The 19,795-nt window shown below is 39.6% G+C and overlaps 1 protein-coding gene across 3 annotated transcripts in view; it reads right to left on the bottom strand.

The window, feature by feature from the left end:
* The window catches only part of LOC106868356 (uncharacterized), a 31,345-nt gene that overhangs the window by 9,436 nt on the left and 2,114 nt on the right, over nt 1-19,795 (bottom strand). The window contains exons 1-2 of one of the 3 annotated variants that reach the window (XM_089355494.1): nt 16,201-16,347; nt 4,211-4,650 (exon numbers count right to left, since the gene is read on the bottom strand). In XM_089355494.1, the coding sequence (XP_089211620.1) occupies nt 4,211-4,520 (310 nt within the window). In that variant the 5' untranslated portion in view covers nt 4,521-4,650; nt 16,201-16,347. Of the gene's footprint in view, nt 1-4,210; nt 4,651-16,200; nt 16,348-19,795 lie in introns of those variants that run through there. The other 2 variants (XM_089355493.1, XM_089355492.1) reach the window with 2 other exon arrangements.

Below are 19,795 nucleotides of genomic sequence, written 5' to 3'. Positions count from 1 at the left end.
TACACTTCGAGGTACGGGGTTCGAATCCCTGTAGCCACTTGCTGGCAACTTTTTTCCGGCTTCTAGGGGTAAATACCCAATGTTTCTCTGTTGTTTTCACAAGTGTACGGCGTTCGAGATTTACATTCATGTCTGTAAAACACCAACACATTCGGTGCTTCCAAAGTTGTGTGTGTGTGTGTGTGTGTGTGTGTGTGTGTGTGTGTGTGTGTGAGCGCGCGCGCGTACGTGTATGTGTCTTTGTGTCTTTTGTCCCACAACCACTTCACAACCGGTGTTGGTCTGTTTATGTTTCCGTAACTTAGCGGTTCAACTAATTAGACCGATAGAATAACTACATATACCTATGAAATAAGTACTGGGGTCGATTCATTCGACTAAAATTCTTCAAGGCGTCGCCCCAGCATGGCCACAGTCTAATGACTGAAACCAGTAAAAAATAAGATACACACACATACACACACACTCATCAGACACACGTGTATGTACACATATACTCCACCACCACCACCACCACCACCACCATCACTACACATGAGTGTTTGCGTGACAAAGAAAATAAAGGAGAGAGAGGGAGGTAGGGCAGAAATATCGTACCTTGTCTCAGGAAATATTTACAAATAGTGCGATGAATTAATAACTTATCTTTACACATGTCACCGAGTTCTTGTTTCAATCATGAAAATCCTTTTCAAAACCCCGTCACGAATATCCGTGTCATTTATCTGAAATTCTTTCATTATACGTGAATAGACCATCCTATTGCTTGCAATAATGTTCCACAGCAGGATTAGCAAGCAACAAAAAGAATCAAGTTTACATGGATTTAAAACTGACACTATATCTATTTCTAATGCTTAGTAGTATGCTTAATGAAGTTCTGTTGATAAAACATGTCAAATGTGATTCATCATTCATAACTGACTGGGAGCCTCCCTCCCTCTCTCTCTCTCTCTCTCTCTCTCTCTATCTCTCTCTCTCTCTCTCTCTCTCTCTCTCTCTTCAAATCAATGCTTAACCCTTTGTGGGCCGGCAGGGTTCCTTGGGGCCCCAGCAAATTTTAAAGGTTATGCAACTTTTACATTATTTATTTAAATGATTTTATATCTCATGACTTTTATTGTCAATAGTTTATGTATGCACATACAAATTTTGAGTTAAACATTTCCAGTCATAAGGATGTTATAACATAAAATATGGTCATTTGGGTCCAACTGGACCCCATTGGCCTTCTGTGAAATTATTGTTTTCTGTTCTTTTTTCAGATATTCTGATGAACAACAAGTCAATTTTCTTCGTATTTGTACTGGTATAAATTTATATACATTTTTCTTTTATTCTTTTTGTCTTATTTTCTATTTAGTACTATATGTATAGTTTATAAAACTATTTTTAAAAAGTGCTAAATTTCTTGTTCTGTATCGTGCACTCACATATATATACAAGATTAAACAAATATTACTTTATGGATAGTACGGAAATGCGCAAAAATAAAAGGAGACCCCAATGGCCTTTTGTGTAATACCAACCCCGCTGGCCCACGAAGGGTTGAATATGATTTTTCTTTGTTTTGTTGGTGGTGTATAGACAGATTTCACAGTTGAAGAATACTTGCGCAGGCGTGGCTGCGTGGTAAGAATTTTTCTTCCCAACCACACGGTTCCGGGTTCAATCCAACTCCATAGTACCTTGAGTGTCTTCTACTATAGCCTCAGGTTGACGAAAGGTTTGTGATTAAATTTGGTGGACAGAAACTGAATGAAACCCGTTATATGTATGTATATATATATATATATATATATATACGGGCTGATTCAAAAGTCGCCATACATAAGAACAATTTATTTTTTTATAAGAAACAATTTTTTTTAATTAACTGCTTTTTATAAAAAAATAAATTTTTCCTATGTATGGTGACATTTGAATCACCCTGTATGTGTGTGTGTGTGTGTGTGTGTGTGTGTGTGTGTGTGTGTTTGCCCCCACCTACACACACACACACACACACACAACCGCTTGAAAACCAGTTTTGGTTCGTTTACGTCCCTGTAACATAGCGGTTCGGCAAAAAGTTACCTCCCTGTAACTTGGTGGCTCGGCAATGAAAGATTGATTATAGATACCAAACTTAAAAAATAAGTACTTGGGTCGATCGATTTGTTTGGCTAAACCCTTCAAGACGGTGCCCCCAAAATCTGTGAAATACACAGCCAGTTATACAATAATACAATCAATAATTGGTTCAATCGATCAAATAAGATCAAATAACTGAAACACTGACGGTCGATACTGAGCAAGATCCATCATTTAACCTTAAACTCATCCTGTATAGACCACCGACATTACAGGCGGAGAGGAATGTTAGACCGCACCAGTTGAGTTTGACATATTTCTTCTGCATTCCACAAAACATTAGGAATGTAGAAAACTTCAAATAGAAGCCAATGCATGATTGCTCACAAACATAACTTAATTGTGTGTAACTCTTTCAATACTGCAACTACTGAAATAATTTGCAACAATTGCTGCGGAAAAGCTTTATTTTTAATCCTATTCCGAATAAAAAAGAAACATAAGGCTGGCAATTATCTTTAGTTTCCGTTGCTAGCGTCACTGAGAGCGAAGTGTAGCAGTCATCTAAATTATATTGTGGTACCTAGTAAGACCTGGATAAACTCGATTGTGGGTAGTTTCGTATCTCAACCACAACATCAATGACAAGATACAAATCTCAAACTATTCCACTGGAAAGCCAGTACCCTATAGGCACAACCAATCGTACTCTCGTACTCTCGTTCCTTGTGAAAATGGCTTGGCTTTTCTGAGGTCGTAAACTGTGCGGTAATATTCGTAATGTCTCCGGCTAACAAATATGATTATTCTGACAGTAAAACACGTAATTTATGAGGTAAACATATACTATATGGCGTAAGAGGCAAACCGCACAAAGAGGCCACGTTTTATAAATACATTTACTGTAGTTGAAGGTATGTTACGTTTAAGGAAGATGGAGGCCCAATTGATTACCGCACAGGGTGGCCAAAACCCAAGCTAGCCCACTGACTATAACCACCTGAAATACTTCTAAAACATTGATTTTCCACTTAAGAGCCAAAAAATATACTTCAACTCCGAACAGTTGCTGACTCTCTACAAAGTTCAAGGATAGTATCAGTATTCCACTGTGGATTACTACTGAAATTACAGCAAAGACTGTGCTGCTAGTACAGTTATTAGTATCCTCAGACTGCAAGGCGGCAAGCTAGTAGAATTGTTACCACGCCGGGGAAAATGCTTAGCGGCATTTCTTCCGTCTTTACTTTCTGAGTTCAAATACTGCCGGAGTCGACTTTGCCTTTCGGAGTCGATAAAATAAGTCTCAATTGAACAATGGGGTCGATGTAATCAACGTATCCCCTACCCTGAAATTACTAGCCTTGTACCAAAATTTGAAATCAATATTCTTAGGCTGCATCTAAATGAAAATCATAGTCTGATATACAAAACTAACCAATACGTTTAGCTTCTAGGCTACCAACCTGATGTCTCCTCACTTTTCCTTATCTAACACTACAATCATGGTCTCCACTTTTCAGAACTAACTAGTTGCATACCATATCCACTGATATCCAACCTGTAGCAAAATATATGCAAAATGTATATGTAATAAGGCGGCGAGTTGGCAGAAACGTTAGCACGCCGGGCAAAATGCTCAGCGGTATTTCGTCTGTTTTTGCGTTCTGAGTTCAAATTCCACCGAGGTCGACTTTGCCTTTCATCCTTTCGGAGTCGATAAATTAAGTACCAGTTGCGTACTGGGTCGATCTAATTGACTGGCCCCCTCCCCCAAAATTTCGCGCCTTGTGCCTAGAGTAGAAAAGAATATGTATATGTAATAAAATGTTAAACCCACAAATGGCTGAACATAGAATGACAGACAATACAGAGTATGGCTGCTCCTTCAACATTCGGTTATTGATCTCCATTCAATAGATTTGTTCTCACAGAGATGGTCAGGGTTACTTAACAATAACTACTACTACTACTACTACTACCACCACCACCACCTGCACTACCACTACTACTAATATTACTACTGCCACCACCTCCACTACCACCATCACAACTACAACCACTCACAACTACAACCGTCATCGCCGCCGCAACCACTACCACTACCATTCACCACTGTTAAATAATTAATTCCTACCGTCATAATCCTCTGGAATTATCACGTCAGGTCCATTCTCTGCATAACTTTCCTCCGATTCGTTATATTCCAAACACTTCGTCTGAAGCTTTCGTATTTCACGAAAATTAAAAATCAATAGTGGCTGCTTCAGATCGAACTCAAATTCCATTTCATTGAGATAGCAAGATTCAGCAGAGCACAATACCACACGAGGTAAAGTAAACTTTGAAACTAGTTCTCGCAAAGTGTATGTCTGAGCGCTCCATCGATGTTCCTCCGGAGCAGATAATATGCTCGCTACCTTTAAATCTTTTCTCAGACGATTCATTGTAGATCTCTTACAATTGTTCCGGAATTTCTCTAATTTCTCTGTGGTTTATATCATATCATGGTATATGGTCAACGTCGGCGGATGAATATTTCATGTAGATTGAGTGTGATGCGTCATGGGTCGTCTGCTAAAGAAACAAAAAGGAGAAATGTAAAGCGCATTTAACAAACATTAACATAATTATGATTTGAAGATAAATTATGGGCTCCTAGCTAACGGTTTAATTCTGTGTGTGTGTGTGTGTGTGTGTGTGTGTGTGTGTGTGTGTGTGTGTGTGTGTGTGTGTGTGTGTGTGTGTGTGTGTGTGTGTGTGTGTGTGAGACTGGTTGGCTAGCTGTCAGTGAGTGACTGAGTAGGTGAGGTAAGGGGAGTGTGTATATATATATATATATATATATATATATATATATATATATATATACACACACATGTATATATGTATATATGTATATGTGGGTACACAAACTGTGTGTAGGCACATATATATACATGTGTGCGTGCACACACGCACGAATACACATACATATTCGTATGTGTGTATGTGTGTGTGTGTGTATATATATATATATATATATATATATATATACACACACACACAGGTATACCTCACCCTAAGTCGTTAACTGGTTCCAAGAGACATGACTTAAGTCGAATTGTTCGTCTATAGGCTAGTCTAGGTCTGGCCTAGCCTAGTATAAACTGCTACCACCCATTCCTCCGTAGTCGGCTCTAGCTCGTATCCGAGCATTGGGTTCGTCAGTTTCCGTCCAGTTTCCTCGGCTGATGTTTCTTCCGAAAGTGACTTTGGAGTCCAAGTCGGTGGTGAAAGAGTCGTGGGCAGAACTTGTACGGGATTGTCGGTGCAGGTCGAGCATGTTGAAGACGCTCCTTTCTTCTCCTGCGTTTTGCCTCCGCATTCTGTTGTCTGTTCTACTCGAAGAAGCTGGCTCCATCGCGGATAGCAGTCCTCCAGGTTATCCTATCCATGGCAATCTGTTCCCATGAGGATGGCTGGATTCTATCTTGAGCTAAGGTCCGTTTGAGTTGATGTTTAAAACGGAATTTCGAACCTCCTCTGGGTCTTGTTCCGATTGCAAGTTCTCCGCAGAGCATGATCCTTGGGAGACGAGAGGGCTCCATACGCTGGACGTGACCTGCCCAGCGGAGACGATGGCGAAGAATTGTGGCTTCGACACTTGGTAGTGAGGCGCGGCGAAGAACCTCGTTGTTGGTAACGTGATCTTCCCATTGTATGTTGAAGGCGCTTGAAGTCACTGCGGTACAACACAAGCGTAGAGTTTACAAGACAATGGCACGGAATACTATGATCTTTGTCCGGATGGTTAGCGCGTGATTAAAGTATACACGTTGTCTGAGTTGGCCGAAGGCGGAGTGGGCCGCCCCAATCCGGTTCTTCACGTCCTTTTCACGCGTGGTGGGGAGGATCTTCGAAAGAATACTTCCAAGGTATGTGAAGCGTTCAACTTTTTCTAGGGGTTGGCCGTTGATGCTAACGTTTGTGGGTGGACTGTTGTCTTGGTGCAGGTTGGGTCAGTGTCTTGGTCTTTAATGTGTTTACCTGCATCCCGAAGCGTTTGTAAGCTGCGTTGTAAAGATCGGCCGTCCTTTGTAGGCCATCTGCGGTCCAGCTCGGAGTGGCATTGTTGTCAGCATACTGCATCTCACGGACTGAGATGGCCGAGGTCCTCGTCTTTGCACGGAGACGTGCGAGATTGAAGAGTTCGCCGTCCAAGTGATAGCGCATGTTGATGGAAGGCGAGTCTAGTGGGATTTCGTTGAACATGGCGGCCATCTACAAAGAGAAACAGGTTGGTGCCAGGAAGCAACCTTGCTTAAGACCCCCAGTGATTGGAAACGGGTCTGTGAGGGAATTTTGATGGCATACCTTACCCATCGTCGTGAAGGGAGCGGACCAGAGCAATGAAGTCCTCCGGACATCCAAACCGGATAAGGACGGCCCACATTGCAGGACGGGGTATCTTGTCAAAGACTTTCTTTAGATCCCAGATGAACATTTCAAGCTGTTGTTGCTCCTGACACTTCTCCTGAAGTTGACAGGCACAAAAGATCACATAGATTGTGCCTCGAGAGGGTCGAAAGTCACACTGGGACTCAGAGAGGACGGTAACGAAGAAGGAGAAAATGAAAGAGTCTATAGCCATCGAAGTGAGAAGTAAGTTCATAGACGCAAGAAAGATAATACCAGTTCGTAGTCAATCGTACGCGGTAGATTAGATACTGTATGAAGAAGTCGTGGCCATGATGCTGAACCGTTACAGGTACATGTCGTACGTGAAGTCGTGGCTGTGATGCTGCTGCCTGGGTCACTCGTACAGGAGTTTACAATATTCCCTATTGATCCGTGGTGAGATAATTCACGAACAGTGAACTGTTGGAACCTGGGTGAGTTGCTTGCTGAGCTGTGTACGAAGATAGGTGATGTTGACGACGTTAAGGACATGATGGTGGCGATGAAGATGGGGGTTGCCGTAATGCTGTTGGACGAGGTCGGTAAGACTCAACGTGTGGTGGTGTTTGGCTGGCGTTGTCGCTGGAACTGGCTGTGTCTTGTGGTCAGTGGCTAGACCTTAAAAGGTCTAGAACCAAAGACTTCGGAAAGAGGAAAAGCTGACTTTTTATAAGGAGCTGCAGGCTCAAAAAGTGTGGTAAACAGGTTGTCCCATGTGATCCTATTTAGGGCCTCCGACTGGTTATACACGGCAAGTTGGCGCGACAGAGTAAGAGACAACTTCCGCCAATACCAACTATTCTGAGTAGTGGACACAACGGGATCCAAATAGCGGCCACAGGCTAGCTGTTTCCTGCTACGTTCGAATGCATGTATATATAATAAATGGGAGAGAAGAATGTCACCCGAGTTTATGCTACAGAAGGAAGCTAATTCGAAGACTTCAGATTCAATCCATCACTGGAACTGTAAAACTTTCCAGAAGTTTATCATTTAAATATATATATGAGCATGTCTAGATATGAAACTATATGCATGAGAATGCATACATAAAACATACAAATCTGCATATACATACATACATACATACATACATACATACATACATACATACAAAAATACCCTGTTGTTGATGTTGAAATTCCAATGAAGGAACCTTGGATCTAGGTAAGAAACCGGTTCTTTCTCTATTGGCAAGAAATCTTGAAATAAAACTGAGCAATGACATACATACATATTTGCATGCAGAAAAGAAATAGCCGAGTGAATAAGGTATTAATCCCTAAAGCTAAACACATACCTATAGTACCTGAGTTGTGACCTCTCATTGCAAAGAAGTGGTTCGACCAGTAATAATAACTCTCTGATCTCCGGGCTAAGGAGTACCCTAACGAGTAACGTTACTCCAACTATCTTCAAAAGAATTTAATTTCAGCCGCTTCTACTTGCGATCGTACTCTTTCTGTCACCACTGAACAAACTCCATGAATATTGCACATATGCATTGTTTCTTCTCTCTGTTTCTCTTCCCACTACTATAAAAACCTTTGCTTCACCGAACCTACAAGTCACTTCCCTCCTCTCCCGTTGAGTTCCACGGCACTGAACTGTTTCTCTCATCGATATCGTTTATATCATCCTGTAATGAAACTAACCTCTATCGCCATTATATACAAATAAATCATCTTCCCCACTGTTATAAATATAATCAAGTTCGGGCGTAGTAGAGAACAGCCTGCTGTATCCATCACATGACTGACTATTCTTTGCGCGGGTAAATTATCTCGTACCGTTCCCGCCAGAACGCAAACTGACCAATCACAGCCCCTAATAAGGTCACGTGATGATGATTTTCTAATGCTCCTCTGGAGCCTACTTTCAGCTATAAATAGACTAAATTATACCCGCCAAATCGTCGCGCCTCAGATCCTAGATCTGGCTGGCGTTGACCACACACGCGCAACACAGCAGCAACCAGTTTCCAGCGACGACATCAACACCATCGTACAACTACGAACTACAAGCATCGCCCCCGATGTCGCCAGTAGCAACACGACACTACGACTACCAGCATCGCCGCCAGCATCAACACGACACTACGACCACCAGCATCGTCCCCGCCAGCGTCAACATGACTCTACACGTACACTAGCTACCAACAGCTAACCAAACTACCGCAGAACTTCTCTCTTCGATCCTGTTTGTGTGATCCGCCTCACCACGAAATAACAGCCAAGAACCCAGCCTGCGAAGAACATCTGTACTCAAGAACCCGGCTTGGCATAGAAGCCACAACATCACAACTAGTGATCGCTCTGCCCCACACGCCTTAACTTCTTCTATACATACACTTACCACTGTGTACTCTAAGAACTGGTATCTTAAATCCTTATACGTGTTACTGACTCTGTTCAATACTGTGTATCTCTCGTACCCCCATACATGTATTACTTACACACTCTTTTCTTTACATGACGGCCTGTCTTTTATTGTGTTTCATTATGTCGCATTCACTCACACACAGACATACAATTTAATGCTACAATAAATCTTACTGTTATTCATCTCATACGGTTGTGTTCCTATCGTCTTCCTTACTGGCATTTACGAATTCTCTATGTTATCGAAGTATAACATATATATATCATTTGATATATTTTGTGTTCGACCGTGTGACGCGTTTAATAAAGTAGCCCTGTTTTTCCATTCGTCACCATTTCTCCTTTTGGGTTCGCACGGTCGTTCTTACAATCCCCTCACTTAAATATGATCAAACTATATAAACGGTATTTGCTCTTCAGAGACAACACTGACTTTTCTGACACTGATGTTCCGAGACCTCTTATAATCTGCACTAATTTACGACTAGAAACTTCAAACTACCGCGGTTGACTGACTAGTTTACTGGCACCTTGCACAGTGCAATATGGATAAACTTGTATCATTTATATTAATATACAGATATCTGTACTTCATTCAATTATTTAAGTAAATTTAGTATTTGTTAAATCTAGCGTTGACTGAAGTAATCATCCCTGGTTCAGAAAAATCAGTTATCCAGGAAAACTTTGGAAAGGTTCCGGAAAATCAACGTTTTGTTTGCATAAAATAACTATTGATCGATGGAGAAACGATTACAGTGAGTGATTAAAGATTAAAGAATAAATTACAGACACAATAACAAAATATGATGCAAAGGCTGGCAAGACAAGTCCACTAATATGACCAAAATCTGGAAGTGGAGAATGAAAATAGCTCAGCATTGGACCGAAAGTTTGTTGCTGTTTCTTAAGCCCCAGTTAAATTTCGATTGAACTGTCCTGTGATCGGAGACGTTCTAAGCATGACCATCTCGTCTTTCTTCAGGTGTAGTGTACATTATTCAGAATACCCTTCCTACTTTTTTAAGGCAATTGACGCAGGAGTGGATAACCTTTCAGTAAGCACACACACACAAACAGGTACAATCATAAATACGTACATATAAATATATATATGCATATATATGTCATTTCTGCATTTTTTTATTAAATCAATTATGCATATATATGCATACATATATACATACATTCATGTACACACACACATACACAGACATACATGCATTCACACATACTTGTATTTGTATTTATGTTTTTACATGGATGTAAGTACTGGTGTGTGTGTGTGTGTGTGTGTGTATTCTTAACAATTATGGAAGTAAACTAAGACACTATGAAAACAGGTAATATAACAAAGTACGTGACATGGCTGACACATAACAACTACGTTAATAATATTTTCTTACATAAGTATGAAAGCGCGCAGATTTATAGGAAAAATCAGACGAGATTTTCTGATGCTCATTCTTTTCCCATTGATATTATAAGCGTTGTTATATAAATGAGAAGGAACGGTGACTGTCTGATTGTGTGTCGACATATAAATTAATTCGTCAAAACCTATCGGACTCTTCATTGTCTACACCAGTGTCTGCCAAACTGTGTGCCACAGCACAGTGGTGTGCCACAGCACAGTGGTGTGCCACAGCACAGTGGTGTGTCACAGCACAGTGGTGTGCCACAGCACAGTGGTGTGCCACAGCACAGTGGTATGCCGTAAGAGATACCTTGGGTGCCGCGAAAAATATTTTCGGGATTTTCTGGAAACAACGATCCAAGAACATTCGCAAAGTTCGAGCGTAAATATAAATTTCGGGTCTTTTTTAAAACGGGGGCCACATTTTTCATTAACGAAACACTTTGAAACTTGGAACACTGGTAGAATGTGTCATATAAAACATCTTTTTCTCTTAGTCTTCTTAAAAAAAAAAGAAATCCCTAAGTTATTCCATGTTAGAGTTGTCGTATTTCTGTAATTTCAACAAATCACTGACGTCCATTCAGCCGATATACATTAAGTGCCGACTACATAAACAAACGATTCTGAAACAATTCTATCGGTGATAGGGTTAGGGTTAGGGTTAGGGTAAAACAGCAAATTTAAAAAGAAAAAAAGCAAATAAAACGAAAAAAAAAAAAGAAAATGAAAAAAGCAAATAAAACGAAGCTATGGTTTAATCAGCCAAAGGAGTAAATGTAAACAACTGAATACTTGTCAGTGATTGGTTGAAATTATCGAAATAAGACAATTTTTTACATGAAATAAATTCGAATACAAAAATATTTTTTCTGTTCTATAACACAAAATAGATAAGTATACGAAGTTTGAAAGTCTTTCGGTACCAAAAACACTACGTAAAACATTAATGAAAAATGTGGCCCCCGTTTTAAAAAAGATCCTAAATTTCTTATATAAATCGTAAAATACGGTAAATATAAGTTAATTACGTTACACGACAAACAGTAATATACATAGACACATATATACATACACTTAGACATATATACACGCATATATATGCATACTTATATATGCATATACATGTATAGGCATATACTTATACATATACTTATTATATATACATATGCTTGTGTGTGTGTGTGTGTGTGTGTGTGTGTGTGTGGACGATGGGTGGGTGGGTGGGTGTTAGTCTTCGGTATAACTTTAAACTGCACCCAGTAGTGGGGCTCTGGTTCAGGAGTTTCAGAGTTTTCAGGATGTTCCCAGGTCTACTCTGGCCCAGAGTAGTAGCAACTGACAAGGTCCTAACTATTAGTTTGCTAGCATATGAGCGAGAGGGTATAGAAATACTCGGGTTGGTGTCCGAGGGAGATATATAAACCGACTAGTAGTGAGGAGCTCCTAGTCTCCGTTAAAAGCATCCCTAGAAGAGAAGGCTAACCCGTACATAAAATCTGCTTCTCTACTGAACCGGATATCTTCCACTTTGCTTGTCTCTGAGTTTCTTAGTACAGCTAGTGAGAGTCCTTGTTGTGTTGAGCGAGCCGCACTCGACTTAAAACCGTGTCAGCAATGGTCATGCTCGTTTAACGAGAAGATAACTATTATGTATATATATGTAAGCGATGCATGGAAATGTGTAACGGCAGAAATTAAATTGTATAACGATAAAGGTCACCAGTTGGAACGATTAAGATTATTTTGTATCGGTTGAAATTGTTTTGTAAACAATAATATGATAAATGATATATGGAAAACTATAGTGTGGTAAATGATAGTTGATACGCAGTAGGATGGAATGTCGGCGTCGTAATCAGTTTGTAAGGATTGGTTCTTCGTTGATTGCCATTATGTAAAGGTGAAAGAACAGTGATTGAAGTTGTGAAGAAAATATTTATTTACTGTTACATTGAATATACCTTGCCTCGACGGGCAGGTGATAAAATCCTAGAGCATGCGAAGTAAAGTGAGATGTCGTCGATTTTCCTTGTATAGTTTGTGTTTGTTCTCGTCACTGTGTAGTAGTAATTACAGATAGAAATAGAGTGATGCTGTAAGAGAAAATAAAGTGAGCTAGTGAGAGTGAGAGAGTGTACGGCGAAACAACTGCTTCGTTGATGAGTTACCATAGTTATCATTTTTGTGCCCTTATCTAAAGAGACGGCGTTTTGTTCAGCCGGTCAGCCAGACTCCGTTTTCACTAACTCACCAACTCGAGTTGTCACTAACTGAGTTGTCACCAAGTGACTAACTGATTTTTGCTTGAGGGTTCTTGTTTTTATAACTATCCAGAAGAATAGACATATCGTTGAGAACAATGGATTTCGTTGGTGGTAATTGTTATCTTAATTCTAGCTTTTGGTGAAGTAGAAGAGGTTAGAAAGGTCAAGTGGTGAACACATTATTTCGGCCTAGCTAAAGGCAATCTGGCAAATGTAAAACTGCTGTCACAGAAAAACTATTGTTCCACTGTGAGAAAAGTTTTTTTGAACTGTTACTTGAGGTTTGGCTATGGTGGATCGAATCTACATCATGCCTGCAAGATCAAACTATATGTATGTATGTATGTATGTCGTTATTCAGTTTTATTTGAAGATTTCTTGCCAATAAAGAGCTGGTTTTTAACCTAGATACAAGGCTTTTTCATTGGAATTTCAACAACATCAACAGGATATTTTTGTATGTATGTATAGTTGTTTTGTTTATGTAATTTAGTCGGACATTTTTTCCTCCGAATTTCAACGACCCACTTCTACCTCAAACTCGATACCTTTTTGCGCTAGTATTCTATATTTGATTCTTAACAATATCAACATCAGATACATAGGCGGCACTACACGATTGCTCAACCTGTTAGAAATATCAGTCAAATTTTTCTCAAATCACTTCCCATTGTCGTAAATATAGACGGATGCATTGGAGAATGTCGTCCCTTACACGAAAGGACAAGACGGTAACAGCTTTAAGCTTTTGATAATAGACATGCACGATAAGGGTTGTATTCGCGATCACACACTTTTCGCTGCCGAGATTCGTGATCATAGGTAAAAGTAGGCACAGAAGCAGAATCAAAGATAACGAGTTTTGCTGTTTCATCTTACCTCCCTTAATAACGAGGCCTGAAACTGGTGTATAATTGCACTAGCACTAACAATTCTTGCACCCAATTCAACCTCCTGTCTTCCATCACTCGAAAAAACGGTGCCGGTACACTTAAACTTTTCCAGCATCAGTGTGGCGCCACTAAAATACAAAGCATGCGGGGCAAGCGTCCTCGGGATTATCAATAGCTTCGCAAAACTGATTTTCGTTCTTGCTTTACAACACTCGACAGCAAACTTATTTAGTGAGTGCTGCAGAACATCATCAGATGAGTTAAGTAGTACCATGTCATCTGCAAATAGCCGATTAATTGTACATCTGCCATTCTTTATACCACTTCCACCGCGGCTGCTCATATCAATCCAGCTTACAAAGTTTGTGAAATGGAGAAGCGACAATACACAGGCCTGAGTGAGTCCAACACCTACATTGAAAGGTCAAAAAACATTAGGACATTTGTACAGGGAGTTCATGGTAATGAGAAGTTGCCAGTCGACTGCAAACTTATGCAAAAAAAAAACACACCTCCACAGCATGTCCTGCAGCAGGCTCGTCACCAGACTTTAGTGCCTGGAGGTGTTTCGGAATATTCTGGGTGGGCACAAATTTATATTGAGGGAAGATTTTTGTAAAAGGTCAACAATGCAAGCGTGCATCTCTTGATAATACTCCCATGGCCTTTCGAAGACTTGCCATAGTGTAAAGATCTGGCCAGCTCTGCAGCATCGAGGATGAATGCCGCACTAGCTTGAAACCAACAATGTTCCAACGTCTCTCCAGCTATTTTTCAAGACACCTAACATAGAATACACCAGGTCAAATTTGTTTTACCTGGTTGACCGGCCACTAAGTAGTCTAATGCTTTTCTCAAAGCTTAAAGGTTCATCTTTTGTCTTCTCTTAAAATAAAATTGCATTGCCAACTCTGATTACCATTGCTTTGGTGCCTTTCTAGAGATCCAGATCCCCTGGCATACACCAGTTAGCCAGGGAATAACTTCTCTATTTATAGTTTTTAATATCTCGGGCTGAATTTCATCCTCCCCGGCAACTATACTGCATTTGAGAGATATAAATACCCTTCTGGTATTTATATAGCTTAATCCAGTGAACTAAACTAGAAGGAAAATGAATCTTTTGTTTAACAAAGTTGTCTTCTTTTTCTAATGAAAGTATATGATTAAGAAGCGGGTATTGAAATCTAAATGCTTTCCTAATGCTTTAAGTAAGCGTGAGAAATCGTATTGCCTCACAGAGATACAGCCGTTTGCTGACAATTTTATTAATGATAATGCCACCTACTTACCTACTTATTCAATGCACGTGCCACGCATACATACATATATATGAATGTATGACTATCTAGCTCTCTCTCTCTCATATACATACATACATATATACATACATACATACATACGTGCATATATATGCATGCGTATATGTATTTTAGGAAGTTGATCGTTATGGTCACTCTCTGGCTAGACATAACAACCAACTTCCTAAAACATATATAACTGCTCGAATGTTTTAGAGTGTTTCTTTTTCGGATATTATTTCCGATACATTATTTAAATGTATACACCTATAATAATTAAAACCTAGGCTAGTCTCGGTTGTTTCTATGTTAGCCAACGAATTCGGTAACTTGTTAGGCAAGCCTAGGCTGCTTTTATATCAGAAAGAATGATTTCAAATACTGTACTGTTGCCCACCTGATGGCTGACGTCGGTTACTCGTTGAAGTTGGTGTAGGAGAAGGAGGAGATTGCACACTAGATGTCGATGGTTGGGGATCGTCAGCTGACTCCTGTTGTGATGGTGTAGATCGTTGTGCGAACTTGTCTAAAGTTCCTTGAATTGTCTTTTTTTTCTTCTCTTCAAGGATTAGGTAATAAGGTACAATAGTATCTTGACAAGCCCCTCAATAGTTTCATAAAAACGTTGTGCATTGGGATCCATTTCCTCAAGTAGAGGAAGACGTTTATCTAAATGAGAAAAGGCCTCTTACATTTTCTTCAACGTAAAACGACGAGGCTCGGGATCAATGAAGCATACTGTATTTTAACATTAATTTTAATATGCTATACAGATTATATGTTTCTATTGCTCGGAGACGAATACGAACGTAACCAATCGATACAACCCGGAACTAACAGTACAGTATGGTATGAACATTATTGCTGTTTTACCAGGCAACGTAAATTAATACTGTATTTGATATTTAATGTTCTAAAAAGACCGACGTATCTTCGGAAATGACGTAACCAGAGGTGTGTGTGTGTGTGTGAGAGAGAGAGAGAGAGAGAGAGGAAAATGAAAATATGTATGATAAATACACAAACGACGTAATGTATACTGAGTGTACAACCGGATGGGAGACAGACACAGAAGGTCCCTAATTCTTCATCAGTTATCAACCAAATGGAAATACTTAGTTTCGCAACATTAATGATAAGACAGAATTCCCCATGCTGGTGGTGCCCGCGAAAGTTGCGGAGAATATAGGACCGAGAGCAAACAAAACAATACAGAGTGGACATACGAAAGTGAATAAATGTGATTTAAGACAATGGACAAAGATGAAATAAATTAGAAAATAAGAAACGAGCAAAATATAGAAAAGAATGGTGGGTAACGCTTAGAAGACATCCTAAAGGATAGAAAACAGTGAGATACAGAGAAATTCTCAGTCTTATCGTTAATGGTGCGAAACTGAGAATTTATTTATTTATCTATTTACTTACATGGACGCAGGTGTGGGTAAATGATTGAATAGTTCACTTTGCAAAAATGCTCTTCTGGTTTTGATTCCACTGCCTGGCATCTTGAGCAAGTATCTTTACCACAGCCTTGTGTTGGCCCAATCTTTCTCAGCCTGATGCACCTCTTTGGCATGTCAGCAGTGCTCAAACCATCCAACCCATGCCAGCATGGAAAACAGACATTAAATGATGACGATGATATATATATATATATATATATATATATATATATATATATATATATATATATATATATATATATATATATGTATGTATGTATGTATGTATATATGTATGCATGCATGTGTGTGTTTGTGTCTGTGTTTATGCCCTACCACTGCTTGACATCTGGTGTTGGTGGGTTTACATCCTTGTAACACTAAAAAAAAAGGCTGACAGAATGAAAGCCAAGCTTTAAAAAGCAAATAGGTCCTGAGGTTGATTTGTTTGACTAGAATTCTTCAAGGTCATGCTGGGTCTGGCCCTGCATTCCAATGACTGAAACAAGTAAAATATGAAAGATATATGTATGTGTATATATATGTGTATATATATATATATATATATATATATATATATATATATATATATATCAGAGTGGTTGGCGTTAGGAAGGGCATCCAGCTGTAGAAACTCTGCCAAATCAGATTGGAGCATGGTGCAGCCATCTGGTTTCACCAGTCCTCAGTCAAATCGTCCAACCCATGCTAGCATGGAAAGCAGACGTTAAACGATGATGATGATGATGATATATATATATATATATATGTGTGTGTGTGTGTGTATTATATCATCATCATTTAACGTCTGTTTTCCATGCTGGCATGGGGTGGATGGTTTGACCACTGCTGACAAGCTAAAGAGCTGCATCAGGCAGCTCCAGTAGTCTGTTTTGGCTTAGTTTCTACAGCTGGATGCCCTTTGTAACGCCAACCATTTTGCTGAGTTTACTGGGTGCTTTATACATGGCACCAGCACAGATGTTTTTACGCAACATTGACACTGGTGCTTTTTACATAACATTGGCACAGGCACTTTTTTTACATGGTACCAGCAGGGGTACCAACTAACTTGTAAGATGAAGACCTCTTAGCTGAGAGAGGGAATGAAACCAAGGGAAGTGGCTGTGTGCCAGGCAAGACATTCAAGTATGGTAGAGAGACAGAGATAGTGCTCTTACTATAAAGGAGATATTGGCTATCCCAGTACATCAAGGAAGGAGAGGAATGGTGGGATAAAGTTAGGGGAAAAGGTAGAGAGTCTGAGTGAAAATGAGAGAGTAAGAGAAAGAGAGAAATAAATGGTATTGAAGATATACTGAGGCCTACCCACAAGGAAAAGTGGTGGGGTATAAGTAATACGGAGGGGATAGAGAGGGATGTGTATCTACATATGTATGTATGTGTGTGTATGTGTGTATATATATATATATATATATATATATATATATATATATATATATATATATATATATATATATATATATATATATATATATATATATGTATGTATATATATATATATATATATATATATATATACATATATCTTTTTTTCTAGTTTCAGCTCTGAGCTATGGCCTTGCTGGGGCACTGCCATTTTGCTACACTGTTATTATTGAGTATTGAGAGCCTCCTCTAATATGTGGAATTTGGTGAATAAGGGAGTTTGATGTCGCTACCCTCATTTGCACTGCTTGCCACGGGGTAGGTTCATCTGGGACTCTCAACAGGAAGAGGTCCAGTTTTGATTTGAAAACACTTACATCCACTTTGTGTAGGTCCCACAGGCTCTTTGGGAGAATATTAAAAAGCTGTGGGACCCTGAAACCCAGACTGTTGCAGTAACTAGTCTTGAAGCATGACGGCATTGCTGGGATTTTTGGCACTGAGCAGTGTCAACCTGTTCTGGCATTTGTGTAGATTTTAATGCCAAAATTTGGCACAATTCCTTTCAGGATCTTCCAGATGTATATTACTGCATACCTCTCCCACCTCCACTCCAGGGAGTAGAGTCTTAGCTGTTTCAGCCTTTCCCAGTAGCTGAGCTGTTGCAATGAGACAATCTTCTTTGTGAAGCTTCACTGGATTGTATCAAGGTCCGTTGTTAATTTTACAGTGTTGGGTGACCATAGCTGGGAGCAGTAAATCCAGACAGCTGAAGACAAATGTCCTCAAGAGAACCATCATGGTTACCTTCTGTCTGGTTCTGAACATTCTCAGAATCCATCCAGCCAGTCATCTGCACTATGTCACCATCCTAGTAATGTGCACTTGGAAAGAGGGACCTCTCTCTCTCTCTCTCTCTATATATATATATATATATATATATAGAGAGAGAGAGAGAGAGAGAGAGAGAGACAGACAGAGAGCAGCTGATAACTCAATTGATGTTTTTTCTTTCCTGATTAAACCCATTGGAATTAATGATGGCAGTCAGATTAAGCTTTTAACAATGAAAATTCATTCTAAAATGCTACTGGAGGTGTGAAAATGCAGTTGAATTGCAAAGACAGTTTAGGAGGGAGTTTCAAACAGATCGACCAACGCGACTTCCCATCACTCGAATTAGAGATAAGTTTGAAGCCGATGGAACTGTTCAGAATGTCCATGAGAAGCGTTCTGGAAGACCACGAACATCGACAGCCTCTACAAAGTATAAACGAGTGCTAGAAACGTATTACCTAAGTCCCACAAAATCTGTGCGGCAAACGAGTCATGAGGTAGGTATTTCAAAATCGTCTGTCCAACACATTTTGAAGTGTTGACAATGGAAAAGCTACGTTCCAAGATTAGCCCATGCTATTAATGACAATGATCTAGACTGAAGTGCACAGTATTGCAAGTGGTACTTGGCAAAATGTGTAGAAGATGCACACTTTCCAACAAAGATTGTGTGGAATGATGAGGCCACATTCAAATTAAATGGTTCAATTAACCACCACAATTGCACCTACTGGGGACCCGAGAATCTGCATGTTATGGTGGAACATCATGTTAATTTATCAGGAGTTACAGTGTGGTGTTACTTATCATCAAGATGATTAATTGGACCATTCTGTTTTTGACGCTACTGTGACTGGTCCCATTTAGTTAAACTTGCTGCAACAGTCTGTCATGCCAAGCATTAGAGAAGACATTGAACATGAAGATTTTTCTTTTCAGCAAGATGGGGCACCCCCCACACTACCATTGGGATGTTAGATCCCTCCTTGATGAAATCTTGCCAAACAGGTGGATTGGATGAAGAGATTTCATTGAATATTCTCCGCATTCACCAGACCTCACACTACTAGACTTTTTTTTTATGGGGATACCTAAAAGACAAAGTCTACACCATGAAAGCTGCAACAGTTGCTGATTTGAAAGCAGCCATTGAACAAGAATGCACACAAATACCAAATGAATTGTTTTGTGATGTTTGCGATTCCATTGCTTTCTGTTGTCAGTAGTGCTTGGACCAAAACAGATGTCAGTTTGAAAGCAGGCATTGACAAAACAGTAAAATAATTTGTGTAGATTCTACAAAATTTTGAAAATGAAATGTATTTTAATAAACACCTACTTTACAATTATTT

Source organism: Octopus bimaculoides, chromosome 7 (genome assembly GCF_046866305.1).
Source record: "Octopus bimaculoides isolate indiv1 chromosome 7, ASM4686630v1, whole genome shotgun sequence".
NCBI lineage: Eukaryota > Metazoa > Mollusca > Cephalopoda > Octopoda > Octopodidae > Octopus > Octopus bimaculoides.
Note: the sequence above shows the minus strand (reverse complement) of the source record. Positions and strands in the feature narration are given on the sequence as shown.